This window comes from Barbus barbus (assembly GCF_936440315.1).
Source record: "Barbus barbus genome assembly, chromosome: 40".
Lineage (NCBI taxonomy): Eukaryota > Metazoa > Chordata > Actinopteri > Cypriniformes > Cyprinidae > Barbus > Barbus barbus.
The window spans coordinates 20,735,978-20,757,992 of NC_136718.1; the positions used below are offsets into that span (position 1 = coordinate 20,735,978).

The following is a 22,015-nucleotide window of genomic DNA, read 5'->3' on the forward strand; positions in this document are numbered from 1 at the left end:
TTAAATCCTGTCTTATTTTCATTGGCCTAACCTCATGTGTAGGCTCCTTTGTTGACTTTGTCAGATGTGTATGCACATAAATTCATTGTGCAGTAAATTCACATCTGGTGCACACTATTAAAACACTGAATAGTGGCATGCACAGGAGGTGGAGGTAGGGGGATACGAGCCACTGCCCCCTTAATCGTCAATGCTAAAGTGCCTTTTCGGGCCTATATCGAGGTGCCTTTAGAACGCAGTTTCTGTAGCGTTATCCTTCCTGCCCTGGGAGCGTGATTCCTGGGAGATCTGTGCACACCACTGACACTGAAGTATAATCTGCTTTCATAACAGAGCAAGTATGGCTAAGCAGGCCGGGCAGCTGACTGAAAAATACTGCAATCTAAACTCGTTCTAAATATGGTCTGGAAAACAGGACTTTCCCACAACCTGACCACCTAGATCTGTATCTATTCCACTAAGGGGACAGTGATACCAATAATAGAATCAGGACTGATTAGGCTTATAAATGCAAGCCTGAAAAGACATCAGAGAAAAGTTTCTGTGTAGCTTACTTTCCAAACATAATATGAGACATTTACTCAAAACTGTATACGCCACATACAGTCTGGAATTTTTTCATATTTTGTTGGAGAAGATTCCTCTTGTCACAGGGGCAGTATTGATAGTTGTGTAGGAATTTATAACTATGTAAACGTAAAGGATAAAAGTGTGTGTGTCAGGCTTTTTCGCTCTATTTATGTTTAAAAATACTGTCTACTAATTTCCTAAGAGTAGATTTTAAAAACAAGAATTATATTACCCGCTATTTACTCTATGTGTGTGAGTAAAAACAAACACAGGCTTTTTAAACTCTAGCTGAATCCTGTTTAATCTTGTTGAATTTGGAACAGGCGGTAACTTGGACAACCCTCAGCGGTGGCGCGGGGACCTATAACAGTGACCAATATGGCGACTCCCGGAGGAAGGTCGGTGTTGTTTGTGTGCTTGGGTAAGAAAGTTTTTGAAATATCACCAGACCTTCTTTGATTTGATTGTGATGTTTAAACGAGCTGCTGATAAGGCATCATTAAACCGGCAATCACACGCATATCTCATCTGTTCATATATTAATGAACACATCGCGTTAATATTGGCGTTAGTGACATAAACGATAAACTGTATATTTTGTCATCATTGATCATCCATATATTAATTCTCTAAGCACTAGTTTGGCCTTTTTCCACTGGCCTCAGTTGAGTCATATTGCTAAAACCCCGTTTAGAGAGCTTTCTTATTTTCATAACAGGTTTAGTTTTGTTTTGTTGTTTTCAGCATCTAATAAAACAAGAGTGTATAAATATAAAATGTATATCATGAATCATAAAATGTATAAATATACATTATTGTTAAAAAGTTTGGGGTCAGTAAGTTAGTTTTTTTTTAGTAAGGACATGCTCAATTGATCAAAAGTGACAGTAAAGATCTATGTCTGTGTTCTTTTCAATTTTCTGTTCAGCCTGAAAAAAAAATGTATTACAGTTTTCCAAAAAATAAAATAAGAAAATTTAATTAAATTTAAAAATTAAGTGGCACAACTGATTTCAACATTGATAATAATAAGAAATCTTACTTAAGCACCAAATCAGCAATTTTATACTGATGGTGTATATATACATTTACAAAATGCATAAACAAGAAAACATAATAAGATCAGTCTTAAAATATACAGAACAAGTGTGCTTTGCTGTGCTGTTTGTCAAGTTAATATGTAACTTAACATAATGCTTGATTTTCTGTCTAAATAAAATTAGATAGTGTATATGGGATTTACTCAGAGTTAGACAGAAGTATTAGGTTTCATATAATCCTTGTCTACGAGAATAATACATTTCTTCTTCCCTTTAATCAATACCCAGGGAATATCTGCAGATCCCCAATTGCAGAGGCTGTTTTCCGGAAATTGGCCACAGACAATGGGGTGGTGGACAAGGTAAGTCGCTGCATGTGATGCTACTTTTACTGAATGATGTATACATTATTATTTTCTCCCGGCTTACTAATACTCACAACTAATCACATGTGCTTCAGTGAATTGTGAATTCAGTGCACTGTGCATCATCTTCTGGACGAAAGTAATTGGCTGGTCTTGAAGTTTGTTAATATTAAGTGTTATTACAGGTATGTAACAAAGCGACATCTGCACTCCAGTGCAAAAGTGCACAAATATTTTGAAATACTTTTAGCCTTGCACCACATCTACCCTTTTGTTGAGAGTATCGGTATCGTGATCATGTTACGCTTGCTCTTGTGGAGATTTGATATTTCTAAGGTTGCACAAGAGACAAACATGAAATCATAAAAAAATTGCTGTTCAAAAAGTTTGACAAGAACAATAAAAGTCAAAACCTTAGCTTCATGAGCCAAAAATACAAAGAAACGGTGTCAGATTCATTCCAGCCTTAAAGTTTAAGGCCTGAAATATTCAAATATGAATGCTTGGCCAACATGGTCCCATTGTACATGCTTAACTTGCATTTTTGCGGCAATAGCAAACCGCTATATCGTAACATATAGTTCCAAGTTCTTAAAAAAAAAAAATATATATATATAAATATTAGTTTATAAATATTCATGTGTATTGCTGTTATCATCATAATGCTTTATGTATGTGTGTCTTCAGTGGAGAATAGACAGTGCCGCCACATCCACCTATGAGATCGGAAATCCCCCGGATCACCGCGGCCAGGCCTGCATGAAGCGACACGACGTGTCTATGAGGCATGTGGCGCGGCAGGTACGGTGGGGTCCTGATTAGCACTCGAAGCTAGAACCGTGTTCTCTCTGTGTGTGTGTGTGTGTGTGTTACAGTGGGTTATAGACTCTGGTGCCACCTCAGATTGGAATACTGGCAGCGCTCCTGACGCCCGTGGTCTGGCCTGCCTCAGGAAACATGGCATAGAGACCGATCACAGGGCACGACAGGTACTGCAGATATGGGATTTTGTGTGTTACAGAATGAGTGCAAGAAGCTTTCAGCACAGTATTGTTGCACAGTACGATATATATGACACATTTATCATAATTTCATGAACTTCAGTTAATGTCACTCATATGAAAACCTCAAACATACACAAAGGCAGTTTTGGCTTGTGTGAGCATTATCTAATCACAATTTACAGCCAAAGGCACTTCATCTTTGTCACACACCATAGACATTTTATCTTTTTCTGTATTTTTAAATTCTTGCCTATAAATTGATTTTGACAGGCATCCACTGTCTATCTGCTGTTGACCCCTTTTCTCCATCTCCCTCTGTGTTTTCTGCTATTTTTCATCTTTCTTGTACATTTCCTGAGGAAAAGTCTCCACAGAGTTTGTTGTTTTCAGTTGGCTTCCAAATAGTGTATGATCTTTATTTTGATAAAAAACAGTTGCTCCACAATGCATCATCAACGTATCCTTCATAGCACATACATAAATCACAAAGACACTTTCTTTCCAGTGAAGCCAAACTGGTGCAGGACAGGAAATGTAACTGTCCCACAAACAAACATAGCAGCTTTTTATTTGTTCAATTCTGTTGGATAGTTAACTATAATGATAACTATATTAAATTTGTTCACCATGAACGCATACGGCTGTTATGTTGTCTTTAGGTTTAATTGCTCAAGCCCTTTAAAGTTGGTAGATTCTGATTGGCTGTACATGTTTTTTATAGTTCAGCTATAAGATGAATGACACAGAAGAGCGATATAGTTGGAATGACTTTATAGTTACCTTCACTGTGAAAGTGCCTTTAGCAGTGAGTTTTTAACAGACTATATAGTTATGCCAGTAGGTGGCGACAAATTATTCTATGGTAACACTTTATTTTAAGGTGTCATAATACAGAGTAATTAAAGGGAAAGGGTGCCGAATTACTAAAGGTCACTGTTCATTAAATGTGCATACGAGAACACGCTTGGAAAAAGGTGTTTGCTACTTTGTATCTCGCAATTCTGACTTTTATTCTGAGAAGGCAGAATTTTAATAAAAGTCAGAACTGTAAGATATAAATTCGCAATTATGATAAAAAAAAAAGTCAAAATTGAGACAAAAGTCACTGTAACCTTAATTTTGTGGTGGAAACAAACAAAAAAAAACTGAGTTGCAAAATGTAAACTCGGAATTGCAATAAAAAAGTTAACAATTCTAAGAAGTTGCAATTACCTTTTTTCAATTTTTTTTTTTTAAATACTATAATACAGTATTATTGTGACTGCAGTAAATAAACTACTTTAATGTTACCCAAATTCATTCTGGTGATGTCTGTCCTTTTCTCTGATATGAACAGCTGCATACCACATACAGCAGGGTCACTAAATCTGCCGCCTTAGAGTTTACGGAAATCCATATCCCACTCTATTTAATACACAATGACTTCAGTGTTATCCATATTCACTCTGATGTCTAGTCTCCTTGGAAAAAAACCTTTTGGTCTGATGTGAACAGCTGCACACATAGAGCAGGGTCACCAAATCTGACAAGGCTGCATTAGAGGTTATTGAAATCATTACAGTTTGACAGTTACTCTGACATGCAATGTGCAATGTGCCAATGCATGGGCATTAGCCGACTGATTCACTGGTGACCCTGCCGTAAATCTACAGCTGTTTACTTCAGAGCAATATGCTTTCTAGGATATAAAATAAAGAAGTTAAGAAATTAAATTGGATAACAATAAAGCCACTGTGTGGGAAATAAAGCTGATTTTGTTAACATCTTATGCTGTGTTGTCAGATTTGGTGCCTCTGCTGTGTGTCTGTGACGATTCACATTAAAGCAATATGCTTTAATAGCATCTGGATGGGCTGGATTGTTTTATTATTAGATTATACAACCCCAAATCAGAAAAATTGGGACCTTTTTTAAATGCAAAATATCAAGAATCTCTCATTTGATAATTCTCTGTAACCTTTATTTAATTGACAAAAGCACAAAGAAATGATTTCCAATGTTTTCACTGACCGAATTAATTGTATTTTATAAATATATAAAGTCATTTTGATTTCGATGGCTGCAACACACTCCAAAAAAGATGGGAATTAGGCATAATTAACGCAGTCACTCTCATCAGCTTTCCTTTTAATTACAAAGTTTAATCATTTGAGAATTAGGGATACTAATTGTTAAAGTTTTGCAAGCAAAATGTTTGGCTTTATACAAGACTTCAGCTGCTCAATTATATTATATTTCAAAAACAGTCTGAATGGTAAAAAATTTAACAAGCAATAGTCCTCATACAGCTTGTCTAAAACTAAATGAACCTGTTTTACCGCACCAATTATTTGACGATTTTCAACACTTTTTTTTTTTGTTCCTTTTTTTTTTTTTTAAGCAAATCCCAACCTGTGTGGGACAAACAATAGCTTCTTTGAAACTTGTCAAATGTTAAGTTGGCCGCTGCATCACCTTGCCTGAAATCTACATGTTTTGGCCTTTTACTGTCAGACTAAGAGAAACTCCTAACTCGCGTGCTTTCCACCCACATTTTCCAGCCGTCAGTCAGATATTCCAGTCATGTGGGCAGGCTTTAGTTCGGACTTTAGAGGTCAGGTTCATACGAGGCTGTACAGAGCTGATCTCACACTAAAGACATCTTTGTCCCGTTGACCTCACACAAATCACAGCCCCCAATTATCCAAGAAAACACGTGTAGCCAAGGCAGCCCCCCCCCCCCCCCCATGTATGTGTCATTCATGATTTCCAGCATTTGCACTGTTGTATTTGTAAATTGAAAACATATATTCCTATCATGACTGTCTCTGTGCAGTAACGTCCCAAATGAATCATGTGCTCTTGCTCAATATATGCAGACACTTACATGCAGCTACAGATGTGCTTTGATCCGTTTCTTAACTCCGCGTCTTGAGTGAGGGTAGCGAATGTTCGAACAGACAAAGACGGCATGTCTACTCGCTCTCTGGCCCTTTGCTCATGTTCCCTGGAGCTTGTCTAAGCCAGCGTCGTGCTCTTTTGGCGGCAGATTTGCCTCTTTCAGTGAAGGACAGGAAGAATTAGAGAGGAAAATGGAGAAAGAGGGGTGGATGTGGGCCGAAACCACTGGCCCGTGCTTAACGGGTCACTGCAGGACAATGAGAATGAAGTGTTACATGCGTTACTCATACGGTCTTTCTGTTTGTTAGGTCACTAAAGACGACTTCATGACTTTTGATCACATCCTCTGCATGGACGAAAGCAACTTGAGGTACGTACAGTGGTTCAGTTGGTGTTCTAGAGGTGGGAAAACCATTAATCTGGTCATTCTGGTGCCTTTTGTAAAATAAAACATCTTCGCCCAACCCCCCAAAAAATAATTACCTTAAGATTTGTATTATACAGTATATTATGATATATTAAATAGAAAAAAAATATATATTTATTTTTTTATATTTAAAATATATATTCAAAATAGAAATCTTTGCAATCAATTTAAGTCTGTTCTGTCACTTTTCTTTATCAATTTAACACATCCTTGAATAAAAGTATTGATTTCTTAAAAAAGAAAGAAAAAAATGTACTCCCCCCAAATTTTTGAACAGTTGTGTATATTGTTACAAAATTTCTGTTTTAAATAAATGCTGTTCTTGTGAACTTTTAATTCATTAAAGAATCCTGAAAAAAGCATCACTGTTTTCAAAAAATAATAATAATCGGCAGAACTGAATTTTTAATATTGATAATAAATGTTTTTACAAAGGATCGTCTGACACTGAAGACTGGAGTAATGGCTGATGAAAATTCAGATTTGCATCACAGAAATAAATTGGATTTTAAAGTATATTAAATTAGAAAACTGAAAAAAAGTATATTGAACAAGAAAATTTGCAATATTATTTCACAATGTTATTGTTTTTTCTGTATTTTTGATCAAATAAATACAGCCTTGATAAGCATAAGACACTTCTTTCAAACATTAAAAATATTACTAATGGTAGATAGATAAATGCTTCCTTTGAAAGAAAATAATACTTTTGTTCAGCAAGGACACATTAAATTGATCAAAAGTGACAGTAAACACATTTTTACATTTGACATAAGATTTCTGTTTCAAATAAATGTTGTTCTTGTGAACGTTTTATTCATCAAAGAATCCTGAAAATGGGTATCATGGTTTCCACTAAAATATAAAGCAGCACAACTGCTTTCAAAATTGATAATAATAAGAAGAAATGTTTCTTGAGAAGCAAATCAGCATCACAGGAATAAATTAAATTTTTTAAATCTATTCAAATGGAAAAGTTATTGTTTAGTAATATTTCACAATAATACTGTTTCACAGTATTCATTTAATTTATTTAACATTTTCCAAATGTATGTTTTTTAAATATATTCCAAGATTCCTTTATTATTACATATTGTAGGTCATTTATATCTATATCACTCTATATTTCTTGCTGCCTACAACCATGATGTGTTTCTTACGGTGGCTGAGAAAGCTCAACGCGCTGCAAATAGAAAAAATACCTGCAAATTAAGAAAACAACTTCCTCGATTTTACAACGCACACGCTGCAAATGCTCACAACACAACCAAACAAAGAAACGCACTGCAAATAAAATGTATTTGTTTGTGTTGTGAGCATTTGCAGTGTGTTTCTTGATTTGCTGGTGCTTTTTCTATTTGCATGTGTTTTCTGAAGTTGCAGCGCGTTGAGCTTTCTCGGCCACTGTAGTTTCTGGTGTTTTCTTGTTTCATCCTCAAAGGAGATATTTTGAGGAAACGTTTGCTGAGAATGTAAGAAAAGTGGGTTTGCTTCTCATTGCGTTTACTAGTACAAAAGCGATGAGCAGCAATGACGCCCTTGACATTTGCTGAGTGTAGGAATTGACTCCCACCTTACTCCTTAGCCTTAGTCTTTCTGACATGAGAATGATGATTGATGTCGAGCGAAACTGATTGAATGAATTATGCATTACTTGGATCTGTCAACACTGCAGAATGCATTAAACGTTCTGAGTCTGATATGGGTAAGACACTGAAATAAAGGGAGCAGGAGGGTCTTTTTTCTGCCGGATGGGGTGTGTAGGGCAGAGGGGGGTTGGGGGTAGGTGTAGGATCACATGTTCCTGCTAGATCCGGTGCTTATTAAGAAGATTACTGAGTTCTTTAGATTCCTTGTCTTTGCTCTGTGATTCTAGATCTTGGCTTTCGTTTCTTCAATACTCGGCATGACAGACTGACGTAATATCTCACAGTCATATTTAGTGATGATGGTCTGTTTTGGGTTAATCGGGATCAAAAATATACATGTGAGGTCATAGCTGTTGTATTTTTGCATCTGTATTGTGACGTTATGTGTATGGGTGTTAATGGTTAAAGGTCTGAGCTGGTAATCCTAAAGGTCATAGGTTTAAACCTGGAAGAGATGATCCCTGAAAAGGAGCGTTAATGAGACCCCCTCTTGGTTAAGATGCTGAACCCCCGGCACAAGCAATTGCAAGTGTGTCAAATGTTCCTTGAAATTCCTGCGTTCTGTGTTTATTCCTGTGATGGCAAAACTTGTTTTCATAAGCCATTACTCTAGTGTCACATGATCCTTCAATAATCATTCTAATATGCTGATTTGGTGAAATATTTTTATTATGAGCAATGTTGAAGACAATTGTGCTGTTTAATATTTTTTCAGGATTCTTTGTGAAATAGAAAGTTCAAAAGTTCAGCATTAACTTGAATTCTTTAAACATACATTTCTTTTAATAATAATAATATTTTAATAATAAAAAATCTTACTGAAAACTTTTCTATTGTAGTTTATAAAACCAATTTATAATGTGTAAATAATAATAAAAAAAAGATTTATAAATGTTATGTGGAAATTTTTACTATTAGGTTGACACTGTATTTCAGATGCATAAACCCAAAGAGAATTATAAGAATATGGCTGTCAATATAATAAAATATTTGTAATTAATCTATCAAGAATGAAACAGCAATAATGTCAAATTTGAAACATTTACCTGATCACAATTTATTCTAATGTCCAGTTCTCACTATTAACAATAATTTCTGCTTCAATAAACTCCTTTACTGCTTATTAATAGTTAGTAAGGTAGTTGTTAAGTTTAGGTATGAGGGGCCTAATATATGGTCATGCAGAATAAGTCTTTGATATGTGCTTTATAATTACTAATTAATAAACAGCCAATATGGTAGTAATATACATGCAAGTTAATAGTTAGAATTGGTCCTGAAAATAAAATGTTACCATTTATCCATTTTTTTCACACTATTTTTCTCTCCTGGTTCAGACAAACCACAACTCGTTTGAAGATATGTAGTTTTGCACATCCTTGGTAGTTATTGTTTGTTTTTAATATCCTTGGTGTTCATGATCAGCCACACCAGCTGTCACTACCTAGGCGCTGTTGTGTGTGTTGTTATAAATAAATATTTTTTTTTCAGCTGTCCGGTGTGTGTTGCAATGTCTTGCTCCTGGGAGACTGTTGCAGAAAAAACAGTCAGATCCTGTCAAGATTCATTGCTGTTTAAAACATATTCCTGAATTAGTCTGAAAGAACATAAGGAATCACGCCATTAATATGAATCAGATTATGAATCAGTCCATTGGCTGCACAAGATCTAATGTGTGTGTGTGTGTGTGTGTGTGTGTGTGTGTGTGTGTGTGTGTATGTGTGTGTGTATGTCTGTGTGTGTGTACATGTGTGTGTACGGTTTTCTTACAGAGATCTGAACAAGAAGGCAAGTAGCGTGAAAAACAGTAAAGCCAAGATTGAGCTGCTCGGCTTCTACGATCCTGAAAAACAGCTTATTATACAAGACCCGTACTATGTAAGTGTACACACATGCACACAGCAGGATCAGCCCCAATCCCTGGTCGTTTATTGCCAAATACTCAATCAACGTAGCAATAGGCCCAAAATAAAATTTATGTGATGTCTTGGGGCTCATGTCACACTCACTATTCCAGCTCAGTCCGACTCCAGCTGTTAACTAGTGTGGGAACTGCTTCGGATCAATCTTGCTTTGGTAGATTATTCAGGGCTTAAAGTTCTCCAGCACCGTGCCGGATCTCCGGCATGCAGCATTTGGCTGTGAAAAAAAATAAATAAAAATCCTACATTTAAAAAAAACTAGTTGATATCACTCTCGAGTCCATGAGTTCACCTACCAATGGTATGAGCACAGCTTTCACTCTCAACCAAACTAACATTACTAGCCAATCAGAAGTTTTTGCTCTTATAAACACGAGACGCGCATAATAGTATGCAGTAGCAGAGCCGCAGCCCTGATGAATAGAGAAGGTCGACACGTTAAAAAAGCTGCAAGGTGCAATGATCGAAGATGTCCATCTAGCACATATTTACCATAGACTGTAAAAAACACGGAAAAACTAGAAAGCAGCGGAGCTTTGTAAACAGCTCAGAGTAATCATGTCATCTCCATAAGAACAATATGATTGCCAGAATATATTTACCGGGATTTTTTAAAAACATATATTCACAAAAAAAAAAATCAGTTTGAATATGGAAAGCAATAACTATGCCATAGTATTCTTTCAAATGTTTAAGTTGCCACAGTCATTGCATGTGTTGCCCGCCAACCCCATGCCCCGGCCCGCCCCACCCCGTCCCCCGAAAAAAGTTCAGGCTCAGGATTTATTTTGCTTTAACCCCTGATTATTTCAATGTTCCCCACAACAATCACTCTCTTTTAACATTTATTCTTGTATGATTCATGATAATTCATATTTTCAATTTTTGGATATTATTTGGATGTTGAAATACTTCTATCCAAGCTTAATGTGACAACTGTAGGTAAGGTTGTTGTTTTTTTCTTTTCGAAAACACTGTGGAGCATCCTGACTACTCTGACATTTACAGTCAGCATTGACCAATGGTGTGAGTTTGTGGGCGGGACCAATTATATGTACACCACCAGTGGTTGTAATTTTTGCATTTTAATGCTAGTAGTGCAGAAATAATACACATTTCACCTTTAGGATTACAGTTTTGTGGTTGGTTATGGGTTGTGATGAACTTTTTGGGAATACTTCAAGCTGCTTAATTGGTTATGGCGTGCTTGGATAAAGACTTAATCATATACTTAGCCAATAAATCATGTCCTCTGTCGGGGTCTCTGCAGAAGAACCGAGAATCTGATGCATTGTGTGGTCGTGGCCCCTGACTGATGTTTGAGAATTAGGATTCCTCAGTGGATATCTGTGTGTGTTTAAGGCGTACTCTGTATGCAGAGTTTCTTCAGCTGTCAACACGCACTGGATATGAATGTCTTGTGGGTGAGGACAGCTTTTAAGGAAAAAAAAGAAAATTCTGTCCTCGTGTCATTCAAAGCCTGTATGACTTTCTTTATTGGAGCACAAAAAGAGGGTTTGGTTTGAACTTGGTTCAAACTTCACAGAGGACCCCAAAAAAATCATGAAAATTGTCAATATGACTCTTCAGATATTATTGACTAATTTGAATATAATATTTGCCAAACCGAGGAACTGTGGTTTTGAATAAAAATATTAGCAAATGTTACAATTAAACTTGCTGACAATTAGGGCTGAATAAAATCGTTTTCCCAATTTTAATTCTAATTCGATAATGAAAAACAATTATAAGTTGTTAAAGGCTAACAAATCGTTCTGAAAAAATTGCCATATGGCCCAGCCCTAGCTTTAGCTCTCCTTCTATTGTTATTGCGTGGAAAATAGTGTCCACATTATTCAGTACATCTCCTTTTGTGTTTCATGGAGGACAGGCATGTTGGTTTGGAACATGAAGGGCGGTAAATGATGCCAAAATTGCACCATATAACAACTAGGTCAAAATCTCTGGATGAATCTGTGTGTGCATTGTAGTCTTTCAGCGTCTGTTAATGTGAAGCCAATGTAAGAGTATTATTTAGTGTTTTAAACAGAGGTGCTTAGTGTCACAAAGTGTCACAAGCACTCAATTATGACAGAAAGGTTGATTTAGCCAACTTGTAAAACCACAAAACTGATGTTTGGAAGGGAGCCGTGTCGATTAGGGACCGGGTGAGTGTGTTGAGAAATAGAAACTGGAAAGAACCTGACGGGCCACCCCAGCTGAGATCATTAGCATTCCTCCTCCAGACACTGTCAGGTCATCCCACTCACACCACCAGCTCTCCAAGACACATCTGTGAAGATCAGAAAATTCGCTTTTATTTGAGAGGATGTCTCAAGGACTGATTAAAGACACATTTTGAAGATGTTCCCTAGGCTGAAGGCTTCCAGCACATGTGGGTCACAGCCACATTGAGATTGTTGAAGATAATCATGGAAGGTGTAAAGTTGCCTTTCTGCCATCGCAGAATAGGAAACCGGACAGTTCGTAAGCCAAATGCTCTTGTGGCGATGATCACTCTTCAGATAGCTGAGTTTTCTGTTTAGTCCCTCAAGATTCAAGTGTGAGAGGAAGTGTGGTCCTTTGAGTGCAGTTTCTTTTGATGGAGGTGGTACATTGTGTGTCCAAAGATGTGATCCATGGTAATTTAGCACAGCAACTTCTCAAACTGAGCTTATAGAAGAACCTGATGGTCAAATTTTATTGTTAACAAAAATGAAACCATTAAACATCATTTTTGGTAACTGAAATAAAGCTGAAATAAAATAAAAATATAAATATTAGATGACAAATGTAAACTTAAAAACCCCAAAATTAGAAATATTGTCTTGGCAAATAACTGAAATAAGTTAAAATAAAATAAAAGCCGATTCAGAATAGGAATAAATACTATAATAGTATACAAATAGCATTAAAATAACACTGGTGTGAAACCTTTATTATATTTTTAATGTGATCTGTATTCATATTATTATTCCATATTGCAGTCTAGAAATGTTAATTTCCTCTGTTTTTGCTTTTAGATTTAGATTTACCTATTATGTCATCTAACACTCACTTAAAGTGAATTTTTAAAAACACCAGTAATATAGTAGAACTCTTAAATGTATTCTTTAGCAAATCAAAAATGATATCCATTTTTCATATGCTACACTAAAAATATATTTTGAAGTTCTAAATAAAACAAAGATAATTGTTACAAGAAAAAATCTTTCTATTTCAAAATTTTATGTTTATAGGGGTCATATGTCATCCCTTGCACATTTCTGCCTCCGGAGGCCGTTAAGGTCATTGGCCATATACAAACATATGTTACTTGCATACCTCTCTTTATAATGCACCTTCTGTTTATATTTCCTTGCAACCTAAGTTGTATGTACAGTCATTTGCACTGAGCTAGTCTCTCCCCATCTACCTCATAACTTGCACTATATGTCATAAAAACTGAATGTATATACACATTTTTATATCTATTTATATACTTTGTTATTTGCATTTCTGGTTAGATGCTAACTGCATTTCATTGGCTCTGTACTTGTACTCTGCACAGTGACAAAGTTGAATCTATCTATCTATCATCTATCATGTCAATGCTAAAAATAACATTATTTTGTGTATTTGGTGTTATGCAATGTTTACGCTGTTCGAAAAACATTATTTTCCACATACCGTATATTATTGTTGCTCCCCTCTGCCCTGCCTGCCTTAAACGCATTGATTTTTACAAAGCTCATTATTCTGAAAAGCGCTGTGTGTTCTGATTGGTCAGCGTTGTGATTGGTCGAATAGCTCAAGCGTGTGATGATAAATGTTACGCCCCTTACCATATATGGAAACACACAGCATCTCCACGACATGGCGGGGGCAATAACAATAATGCAAGGAGAATAAAAGTTCTTTCTTTGCATAAACATTTGGGCGGTGTTATGCAAATCTTCCAACATAGTTATGTAGATTTGTGGGGGCGTCTTTGAATGAGGCGTTTTAGGAAGAGGTGGATGAGTCTTAACTTTTATAAAGAATATCTCTTTGGGTTTGAGACTTTAGTCTTTGCAACTTTACGGATCTTATCTTTGCACGAACAGCTTGTAACACTCCAAAGACAAAGGAAAACTTGAAATTGCATTATATGGGCCCTTTAAGTCTTTTATGCAGTTTCCCTTCAATTACATGTGAAATTTACAAGCAATTTCTGAGTGAAAACTGTTTAAAAGTAAATGCCTGGCTGAATTTCTTTCACTGGACATTGATTATGATTCTAAATTCTATTTAAAACATTTAGTTTTTAGTATTGCTGTTTTATTTAGACAGAATAATATATATCGCTACTGTTTGCCAATGTTAATCTGATAGCCGTAGTTCATTGGTTAGTGATAAGTGGTACGATCGTGGTACGTCACAAATTAAGGAAAACATTTATTGTTTTGGTTCAATAATCCTAATGTGCATAAGCTTTTTAAATTAGTTGATTTAATTGTAAATTAGGTTGTAAATCTGCTCTTAATCAATTATCAAATAATTTCAGCTCTACTGTCTTTTGGTCATTCTTAAGTTCACATGTATCTCTTGCTGCTATGCTTGGCTGCATAATTTCTGTTTATAGTTACATTTGAATGGCTCCTGTTTTTTTTCACTTGCAGGGGAGTGATAAAGACTTTGAGACGGTGTATGAACAGTGTGTGAGGTGCTGCAAAGCCTTCCTGGAGCAGCACTCCTAACACACACACACACCGCGACCATCTCCTGAAACCTGTGACACCTCATCATGAGATGCTTGAACGTAAATATCCATTTGAAATAAGTGTCTTCATAAGCAAAACGCACACAAACCAAACAATAGCAGCGTATAGAGAAGCACTATGTCTTTAATTGTAAAATACGTTGTAATGAAATGTCATTGGATGCTTGTTTGAGAAGCTGTAAACTGCTTTTGTTGACCATTCTCTCTGAAGAGAGTAAATTCACCAAAATAAACCGGCTGAAAATGCTGAAATCACTTTTGCGTCTCCTAATTTTTTAGCAAAATTTGAGTGCATATTTATGGATTTTCCCCTCATTTCTTTGAATATAACTGTGGTTGTGCCAGTTGTTTTGATGACTTTTCCTTTCACCTCCAGTCCTTTCCTCTCCCGTTCATTCTCTTCATCTTTTCGGGAACCCTCTGGAGAATTTTCCTCATCGCTAAGATATTTATCAACAGAAGTTGACTGTTATCTTTGGTGTGGTTACAGACAAAAAATTCAACATCTCTGAAGCATCCAAAGCATCCACCATGAGTGATAAGAGATCTTGAACTCCCTTAAAAATATATTTTCTGATGTCAAGATAAGCTGTTAAACTAGATAGAGACTATGTTTTATGCTACAGAAGATTAACCTTTAATTTTTTGGTCTATTTTTATAACTTTTAAAGACCACAGTGTTTAAACAATCATAATTTAAATATATTTTCTTTTAAATATACACACATCCCATCGTACGTCAGATGCCTATATGTTTGTTATACAGATTTGTTTTGAAGTCTCATTTGTACAACATTTACATATTAAAATATACTGAATATATTCCACAGTCATACACTCACAGTCTCACACAAAATCGAAAAGCTTTTCACGGATTTACTGCAAAAATCTACCTGTTTGCTGGCAAACAGAAGCGAAAGGAAACGTTCATGCAGTTAACTGGTTTTCAGTTCTAGCAGAGAAAAGCAAATCTCTCTCTTGTCGCAGTGAACTAACACAATTTGTCATCACGGCTCTGAATTGTAGCCCCATCCGAGGCATGTCGCACAAAACATCAGCACTGACTGTGACGAGTCTCAATATCTGATGAGAAAAAAACGCAAAACCATGGCAATCCCTTTTTTCGTGATGAAACGATGGAAAATGGTTTTGTTATTTGGCAGATAGGTTCAGAACCCAATGCGCCAGATGCGTTTTCTGTTTTCTTTCTCTGTCATCCTGTGTTTTAACATTGGCTCCATGCTCTGTCCAGCAGACCGTCCTTGTGCAAGTGCATCCATTATATTGTGTCCGTTTACTGCTCTATCAATTCTTTCCCACATCTATTCCCCGGAGAGGCAGAGCAGTGTTCTGGATGCGATGTGCTGATTATGTGGAATGTTGCGTGTTGGTTTAAATTCTCTTCTCTTGTCCAAAGGCACATTGACTGCTGTTTTTTTTTTTCTGGGTCACTCTGGTTTGGCTTCAACCTGCTTGATAAAGGAAGTGAAGTTTAGTGCTGTTTCAGAATTGGCTGTGTTTGTATACATGTGTGCACTTGGATGCATCTGAAATGTTTCCTTCTGTGAAAAATTGGGAAACAGGGCTTGTTACATGTTCTCCCTCTGAAGTGGTCTTAGAAAAAAAAAAGCGCTGAAATGTAAAAGATTTCCTTAACGTTAAATCACATCTGTAATAGCTAGGATAAATGATCTAATCCTGGAATGTGTTCTGTCATAAAACGTTTAAGTGCATGTGTCCTCTCTGAATCTGCAGAACAAAGCAGTTATGTTTTGCTTTCGTAATTTACACATTTAATAGCTTTCTGTGCTTTGAATCTGCCATATCCAGAGTTCCCACAATTTCTGGCAAATTAATGGATAAGTAAATAAATATACACAAATATAAATCTACATCAAGAATTTATATACAAACACACACACATAGGGCTGTCAAGGTTAACGCATGCGATTAATCTAAAAATTTTAACCCGTTAATATTTTTTTAATGCAAATTAATCGTTTGAGAAGGTTTGAACTTCTTGCCGTCATTGCAGCGCGGAAGATAATCTATCATTGCCTGCATCCCAATGTGCACACTATCCATCCTAAATTCTATGTGGTATTAGTAATTTTCAATACGATTTAGGGCAGATAGGGTGGATAGTATGCACATTGGGACGCAGGGAGTGTGTGATTATGAGGCGCAGGGCTCGACAAAAGTGAAGCGAACTCCGAGAGAAAGAGCGAGTGTGTCCGAGAGAGAGAGAGAGAGAGAGAGAGCGACAGTGCGCGAGAGATATACTCGTATGTGATAAGGGTACAGCAAACCAGTGTTGCCAGGGTTGCGGTTTTCCTGCACAATTGGGCTGTTTTGAAAATACAGTCACTGGAAAAATTACAGAGCTGTGGGTTGCGGTTTTTTGGGCTACTTTTATAATGTACTGTGGCCGCCCAAAGTGTACACGTGTGATCACAAAAGGAAGCTATTACAAACACTCGATGGTGGTTTAAAGTGAGCTCTGAGTAAAAGTAAAAGTGTACTATTAATTTTCTTTTAATTTACTATTTAATTGCCTTATGTAGCATGATGCTAATGTTAGCTCTAATGCACCTGCAGAACAGGTCCAATTCTTCATGATGCATTTTATCATGATACTTCATGTAAGGTCGCAAGAAAATGTTTTGTTGTATTTATTTAGAAATACTTTTGATAATAGTTGGGTAAACGTATACTGGGATTGAAGTGATGTGGCTTGGTAAACGTTTTATTGCCAGTATAAAGGCTGATAATGGCTGAATAAAAACAAAAGAATAATAAGGATTATGTCTCGTACCTGGCGGAGATGTGAAGTTCTGTTTCCTTAAACCAGTTTGTCATGCATTTCTTTATTTCAACACATTTACAGGTAAATCCTAGTATTTTAAATTTGTGATTAATCATGATTAATCGTGATTAATGCGATTTAAATATTTTAATCGATTGACAGCACTAATATACATACACACATTTACACAATATGTGCTCTTTAAATGCCATAGTTAATATAATATTAATATATTTTATTTATATAAATCAATGCATTTAAAATCTGCCATAAATTATATATATATATATATATATATATATATATATATATATATATATATATATATCATCCATCTATATATAACATCTATAACATTTTGCAGATTCTGTAATATGTAAAAATGTGTAAGTAAAGAAAAATGTAAACTTTTGTCCACAACTGTATAAAGTAAAAATAAATATATTATGTTTTTATGATTTAGAAATTTAGACTTTTCCATGAATTTTTCAATTCTTTTAATTTTAATGACTTTTCCAGGGCCATGAGAATCCTGCATTCTCCCTCTGTTCTCCAATTTATTGTTGAATTACCTTCATTCAAAGAGAAACAAAATATTAAAAAGTGGCTTACCTGGTAACGTTAACCCTCTTGACATCTCGGACTCCCTGCCAGCCGCGTCAGAAGTCGCGCGCATCTTTTGTAGTCTGAGGACAGGAGTAAAGCTGGATGAGTTGGATAATCAGCTGGATGAGTCCTGAATTTGTAGCCTATAGTGTTTCTGTGTTAAAACTCCATGTGCAGGGGTAAATCAGGGGCACCTAGCCGACATGAGACTGTCATGAATATAAAGACAGTTTGTAGAGGGTCGGGGTGCATGTGGGCAGATGTGACCTGTTTGTGGGGTCTGAAGAGATGGGAATGCTTGACTGTACTCACATGCAGGGATGGTGCAGTCTCTGGTGTTATGATAAAGCCTGTAGACGTGCTTCCTGCATTTTGGACTGAAATAAAGAGGACCTGGTGAAAGAAAAACAGCCAGGTTAAAACTCTCAAACACCATTTTTGTTTCGAGGTCACAGAAAACTCAAAAGTCTCTGACCTGTTAAGATTCTGATAACCTTCTCTTTCTTTCTGACGTCTCTGGGAAAGATTTCTGTGAAAAGAAGGAAACATTCAAAAGTCAAATCCTGGATATCCTCTGATCCTTCAAGAGGGATGATTCCGAAGCTCAGACAAATCCCCAGCAATGATCGTGCTCTGACTTAGCAGTTTAGACCCCAAAACAAGCTTTCTGTACACATTATGATCACTTATTCTTAGTATTCAATATTATAACTATTCATTGAACACACAGCACTTTTTTTGAGTACTTCTGTTCCTGCTTCTCTCTTATATCATAAAATCTTATGTAGGCCAGAGACTATAGCTGGGAATAGCTGCCCACCGATACCACATGTCTGACTCGGCACACAACAGGTGCAATGCAAAACTATTTCACCTATTGCTTGGTGAGTTAAGACTTTGGCTGGTGCCCTAGTGGGTAAGTCACATCCCTCTTAAATAAAGGTCAGGGGAAAAGAAGGCACACTCTCATTGCATCAAATGAGCTTTTTTCTAAACTAACTTAACTTTTAATAATCCAAGGTAATGTATGAAATCAGTTTCTCGGTATGAAAATGGACATGTTCCACTAACGTTTCACAACCAGAAAGTGACATTTTGGCTTAACTTTTTTTACTGAACATTTTCATCGCATTAACATTTGTACATTTACATCTGTGCATCAAACGCCATGCTTACTTAAAATTGTTTCCCCGGTTTCCGATTTGAGATGATGAGTGTCCTTAAGCGCGCTCTCTTTCTCTTGCGCGCTTGCGTCGTCAGCGCTGTTTTCCACCAGTCTCATGATGTCTATTATCCGTCTGAACGTTTTCTCGACCTTGTTCACGCTGGCGTCGCTTTGTGCAGTAGTACAGATTAAGATGACGAGCCCCATTACTAGAACTGGAGCCCGCAACGCGCGCATCGCTCCCGCAACCAGAGTGCGCGCAAGTCCCGCGCTGCCCAAGTCCTGGATCACGCAGTCTGCTGAAGAAGTGACAGGGTTTATAAGATGCAAAAGTCCACTTTATGTTAAAAATAAACTTTGGAGGCTTTTGCGATTTCTTAAATAAATAAAAAAGAAGTGCAATTAACGCTTTCTCTACCAGTCAGCATGGACACACCTACACCTAAGTCATCAAAACTCAAACTATCTCTCCACACATTTTCTTCATTAGGAGATGTGGTGCTTTTAAACACCACTGAATGATTTCACATGTACGCCGAGCATTTGGCTGATTTTCCTTCACTAACGTGGTCCAACTCATTCATTTAAAAATAAATCAATCAGAACGTTAGCTTTATTGATATCATATCAATGATATGTAGGCACTTTTTATATTAGTCCACAAGTCTATTTCTCCTCGACAGCAATAAGAGCACATGAAAATTCAGATAGAGAAAGAAACCCCAAGCTCACACCACGTGTCTCTCAGTTACAGATTTCAACACGAACTGTGTACAATTAAAGGTCTCAATATGAACTCAATAATTTCTTAAATTCTTCCGAGACCAAATAATCTGAGATGCACGTGGATTATACAGTCTATATTCTTACTATGTTTACATGTTTGTCTTTTTGAGAGTTAATAAACAATACATTCGATTTAAATTACCTCACCTTTAAACTATGAAAGAGACACATACGTTCAATTAACTTCAGTTGTGTATGTCCAAACTTTGACTCGTAGTGTGGATCAGTTAACTGGTTAAACAACAACACTAAACTACCAAGCAACATTGATTAGGCTGCTAATTTACAATCCACTTTGTATATGAAGAAAAATAGAAAAGCTTAGCAAATTAGGATAAAAATGCTCAAAAAAGAATCACCATAAGTCATAAATGCCTCTAGTAAACCTACCTGAGGACTCTCGTGTTGCTGCGTTTCTTTCCCTGAATCGACTGAGCGCGTCTCGAGCGGCCGGTGTCTATATAACCCCACGCGAGGATCGCAAAAGGAGAGAGAGAGCGCGCTATCCTTTAAAGCGACTCGTCCTTTAATACGCTCAAGCGTGGGAAGTTTGCGTGGTCAGACTCCCTTCTGATGTCTCCGAGACTTGAGGAAACTCCAGTGAAAGCACGCGTCGCTCGTCTTGAACGTCTCCAAACATTCGCCGTCGATTCTCGCCAATTTATTGAGGCTCTCAGAGGAAGGAGTCGTCCCTCGAGGGTTTACATCGCCGTGTCTTTAATTAGAAACTCGTTACACATACGCCGCACATCTTCATATTCCCGTTTCTCACATGCAGCATCCCATGGACTTTTTTTCTTGCCCACTATCTCATTAGAGCACTTAGCTTGCAGGAAGAGATGCAGCTATACCAGGAACCGTCCCACCATTCTACAGACTGGAACTCCTATGGTGCCTGAAAGTCAGGTTTTTCCCCTCACACACCACCATAGATCATTCCATCCCCTTGTGTCTCCAGAGGATTGATTCGGGTTACAGATCGATGCCTGGAAGTGGCAGCAGCTGATGTAATTATTCTGCGTAATGGTAATGATAGCACAAGAGAAACAGTCAGCCCAACAGACAGGAGAAAAGTGAGTTCGGATTAGTTTGTGTTTGCTTTCGTTCATACCACTCCCTCAAAGCAAAAGAGAACATGGAGCAATATGGCTCCTATCCCGGTCACGAATGGTGATCTGCATGGGCGGACTCATAGGCAAAGGAAGGCAGCCGTCTAGGGCCCCTTAAAGTCAATTAGACCGACACCTAACACCGTAAGTGTTCACTGTCTAACACAAAATTAAACCTGGACATTGAGGAGGAGAACATGTTTAAGGAAAACGAGGAGGGCCCTGTTTGCCTCTGAATCAGTGTGCTTTTTATAACATCATAACATTGTCCAGTTAAAAACTTTGTCTTCTACTGTTTGGGAATGTTTACATGGAAACACCTTAATGTGTGTGGTTATCTTATCAGTGAAGTGCTCATGAAGGCAGGTACACCTGATAAAGTGATTACACTACAGATCTGATAAAAACCCTTTTCTGTGCAGTGAAACCTAAAGAATATTGGTCAGCTTAGTGGTTGAAGATCTAGACTGGTATCTTAAAGGTTGTTTAGGTTCATTCCATTCAAAAAGACATTTAAAGCGATAGTTCACTCATAAATGAAAGCTCATTTTTCCTCATTTACCTACTGTCCCGACTTACTCACCCCCATGTCGTTTTAAACCTGTGTGACCCTATATATCAGGGGTCACCAGACTTGATCCTGGAGGGCCAGTGTCCTGCAGAGTTTAGCTCCAACTTGCCTGAACACCCCTGCCAGGAAGTTTCGAGTATACCTGTGTTCAAGTCCTCCTGGGACGTTCGTACTTATAAATTGACAAGTCGTAATTACGACAAGATGGCGATATATAACTGTTCTACATAAAATTCTATAATTTTTTTGAACTCTACATCTACAAAATGATGAATGAAGAATGTGCATCATTGTGTTTTTGCTTATTACTGTTTTTATTCAATTTATGAAGATGTAAACATTTACATTTAGTCATTTGGCAGACGCTTTTATCC

The 22,015-nt window shown here is 36.9% G+C and overlaps 2 protein-coding genes across 4 annotated transcripts; one reads left to right on the top strand and one right to left on the bottom strand.

The window, feature by feature from the left end:
* Positions 1–930: 930 nt before the first annotated feature.
* On the top strand, positions 931–14,854 carry LOC306859663 (low molecular weight phosphotyrosine protein phosphatase-like). 3 transcript variants are annotated; one of them, XM_079400813.1, is made up of 7 exons: positions 945–991; positions 1,899–1,972; positions 2,663–2,776; positions 2,851–2,964; positions 6,168–6,229; positions 9,708–9,813; positions 14,498–14,854. In XM_079400813.1, exons 1-7 carry the CDS (start codon positions 949–951, stop codon positions 14,573–14,575), a joined length of 591 nt encoding a protein of 196 aa, XP_079256939.1. In that variant the 5' UTR covers positions 945–948; the 3' UTR covers positions 14,576–14,854. The 3 variants fall into 3 exon arrangements, with proteins under 3 accessions (XP_079256940.1, XP_079256941.1, XP_079256939.1); XM_079400814.1 differs by lacking the exon at positions 2,663–2,776 and having other exon boundaries at positions 931–991; XM_079400815.1 differs by lacking the exon at positions 2,851–2,964 and having other exon boundaries at positions 940–991.
* On the bottom strand, positions 14,706–20,388 carry LOC306859664 (ALK and LTK ligand 2a-like). Its single transcript, XM_079400816.1, has 6 exons — positions 20,352–20,388; positions 19,187–19,471; positions 18,486–18,539; positions 18,323–18,403; positions 18,017–18,090; positions 14,706–16,070 (listed from the first exon to the last, which is right to left on the bottom strand). Exons 2-5 carry the CDS (start codon positions 19,410–19,412, stop codon positions 18,026–18,028), a joined length of 426 nt encoding a protein of 141 aa, XP_079256942.1. The 5' UTR covers positions 19,413–19,471; positions 20,352–20,388; the 3' UTR covers positions 14,706–16,070; positions 18,017–18,025.
* Between the last annotated feature and the right edge of the window lie 1,627 nt (positions 20,389–22,015).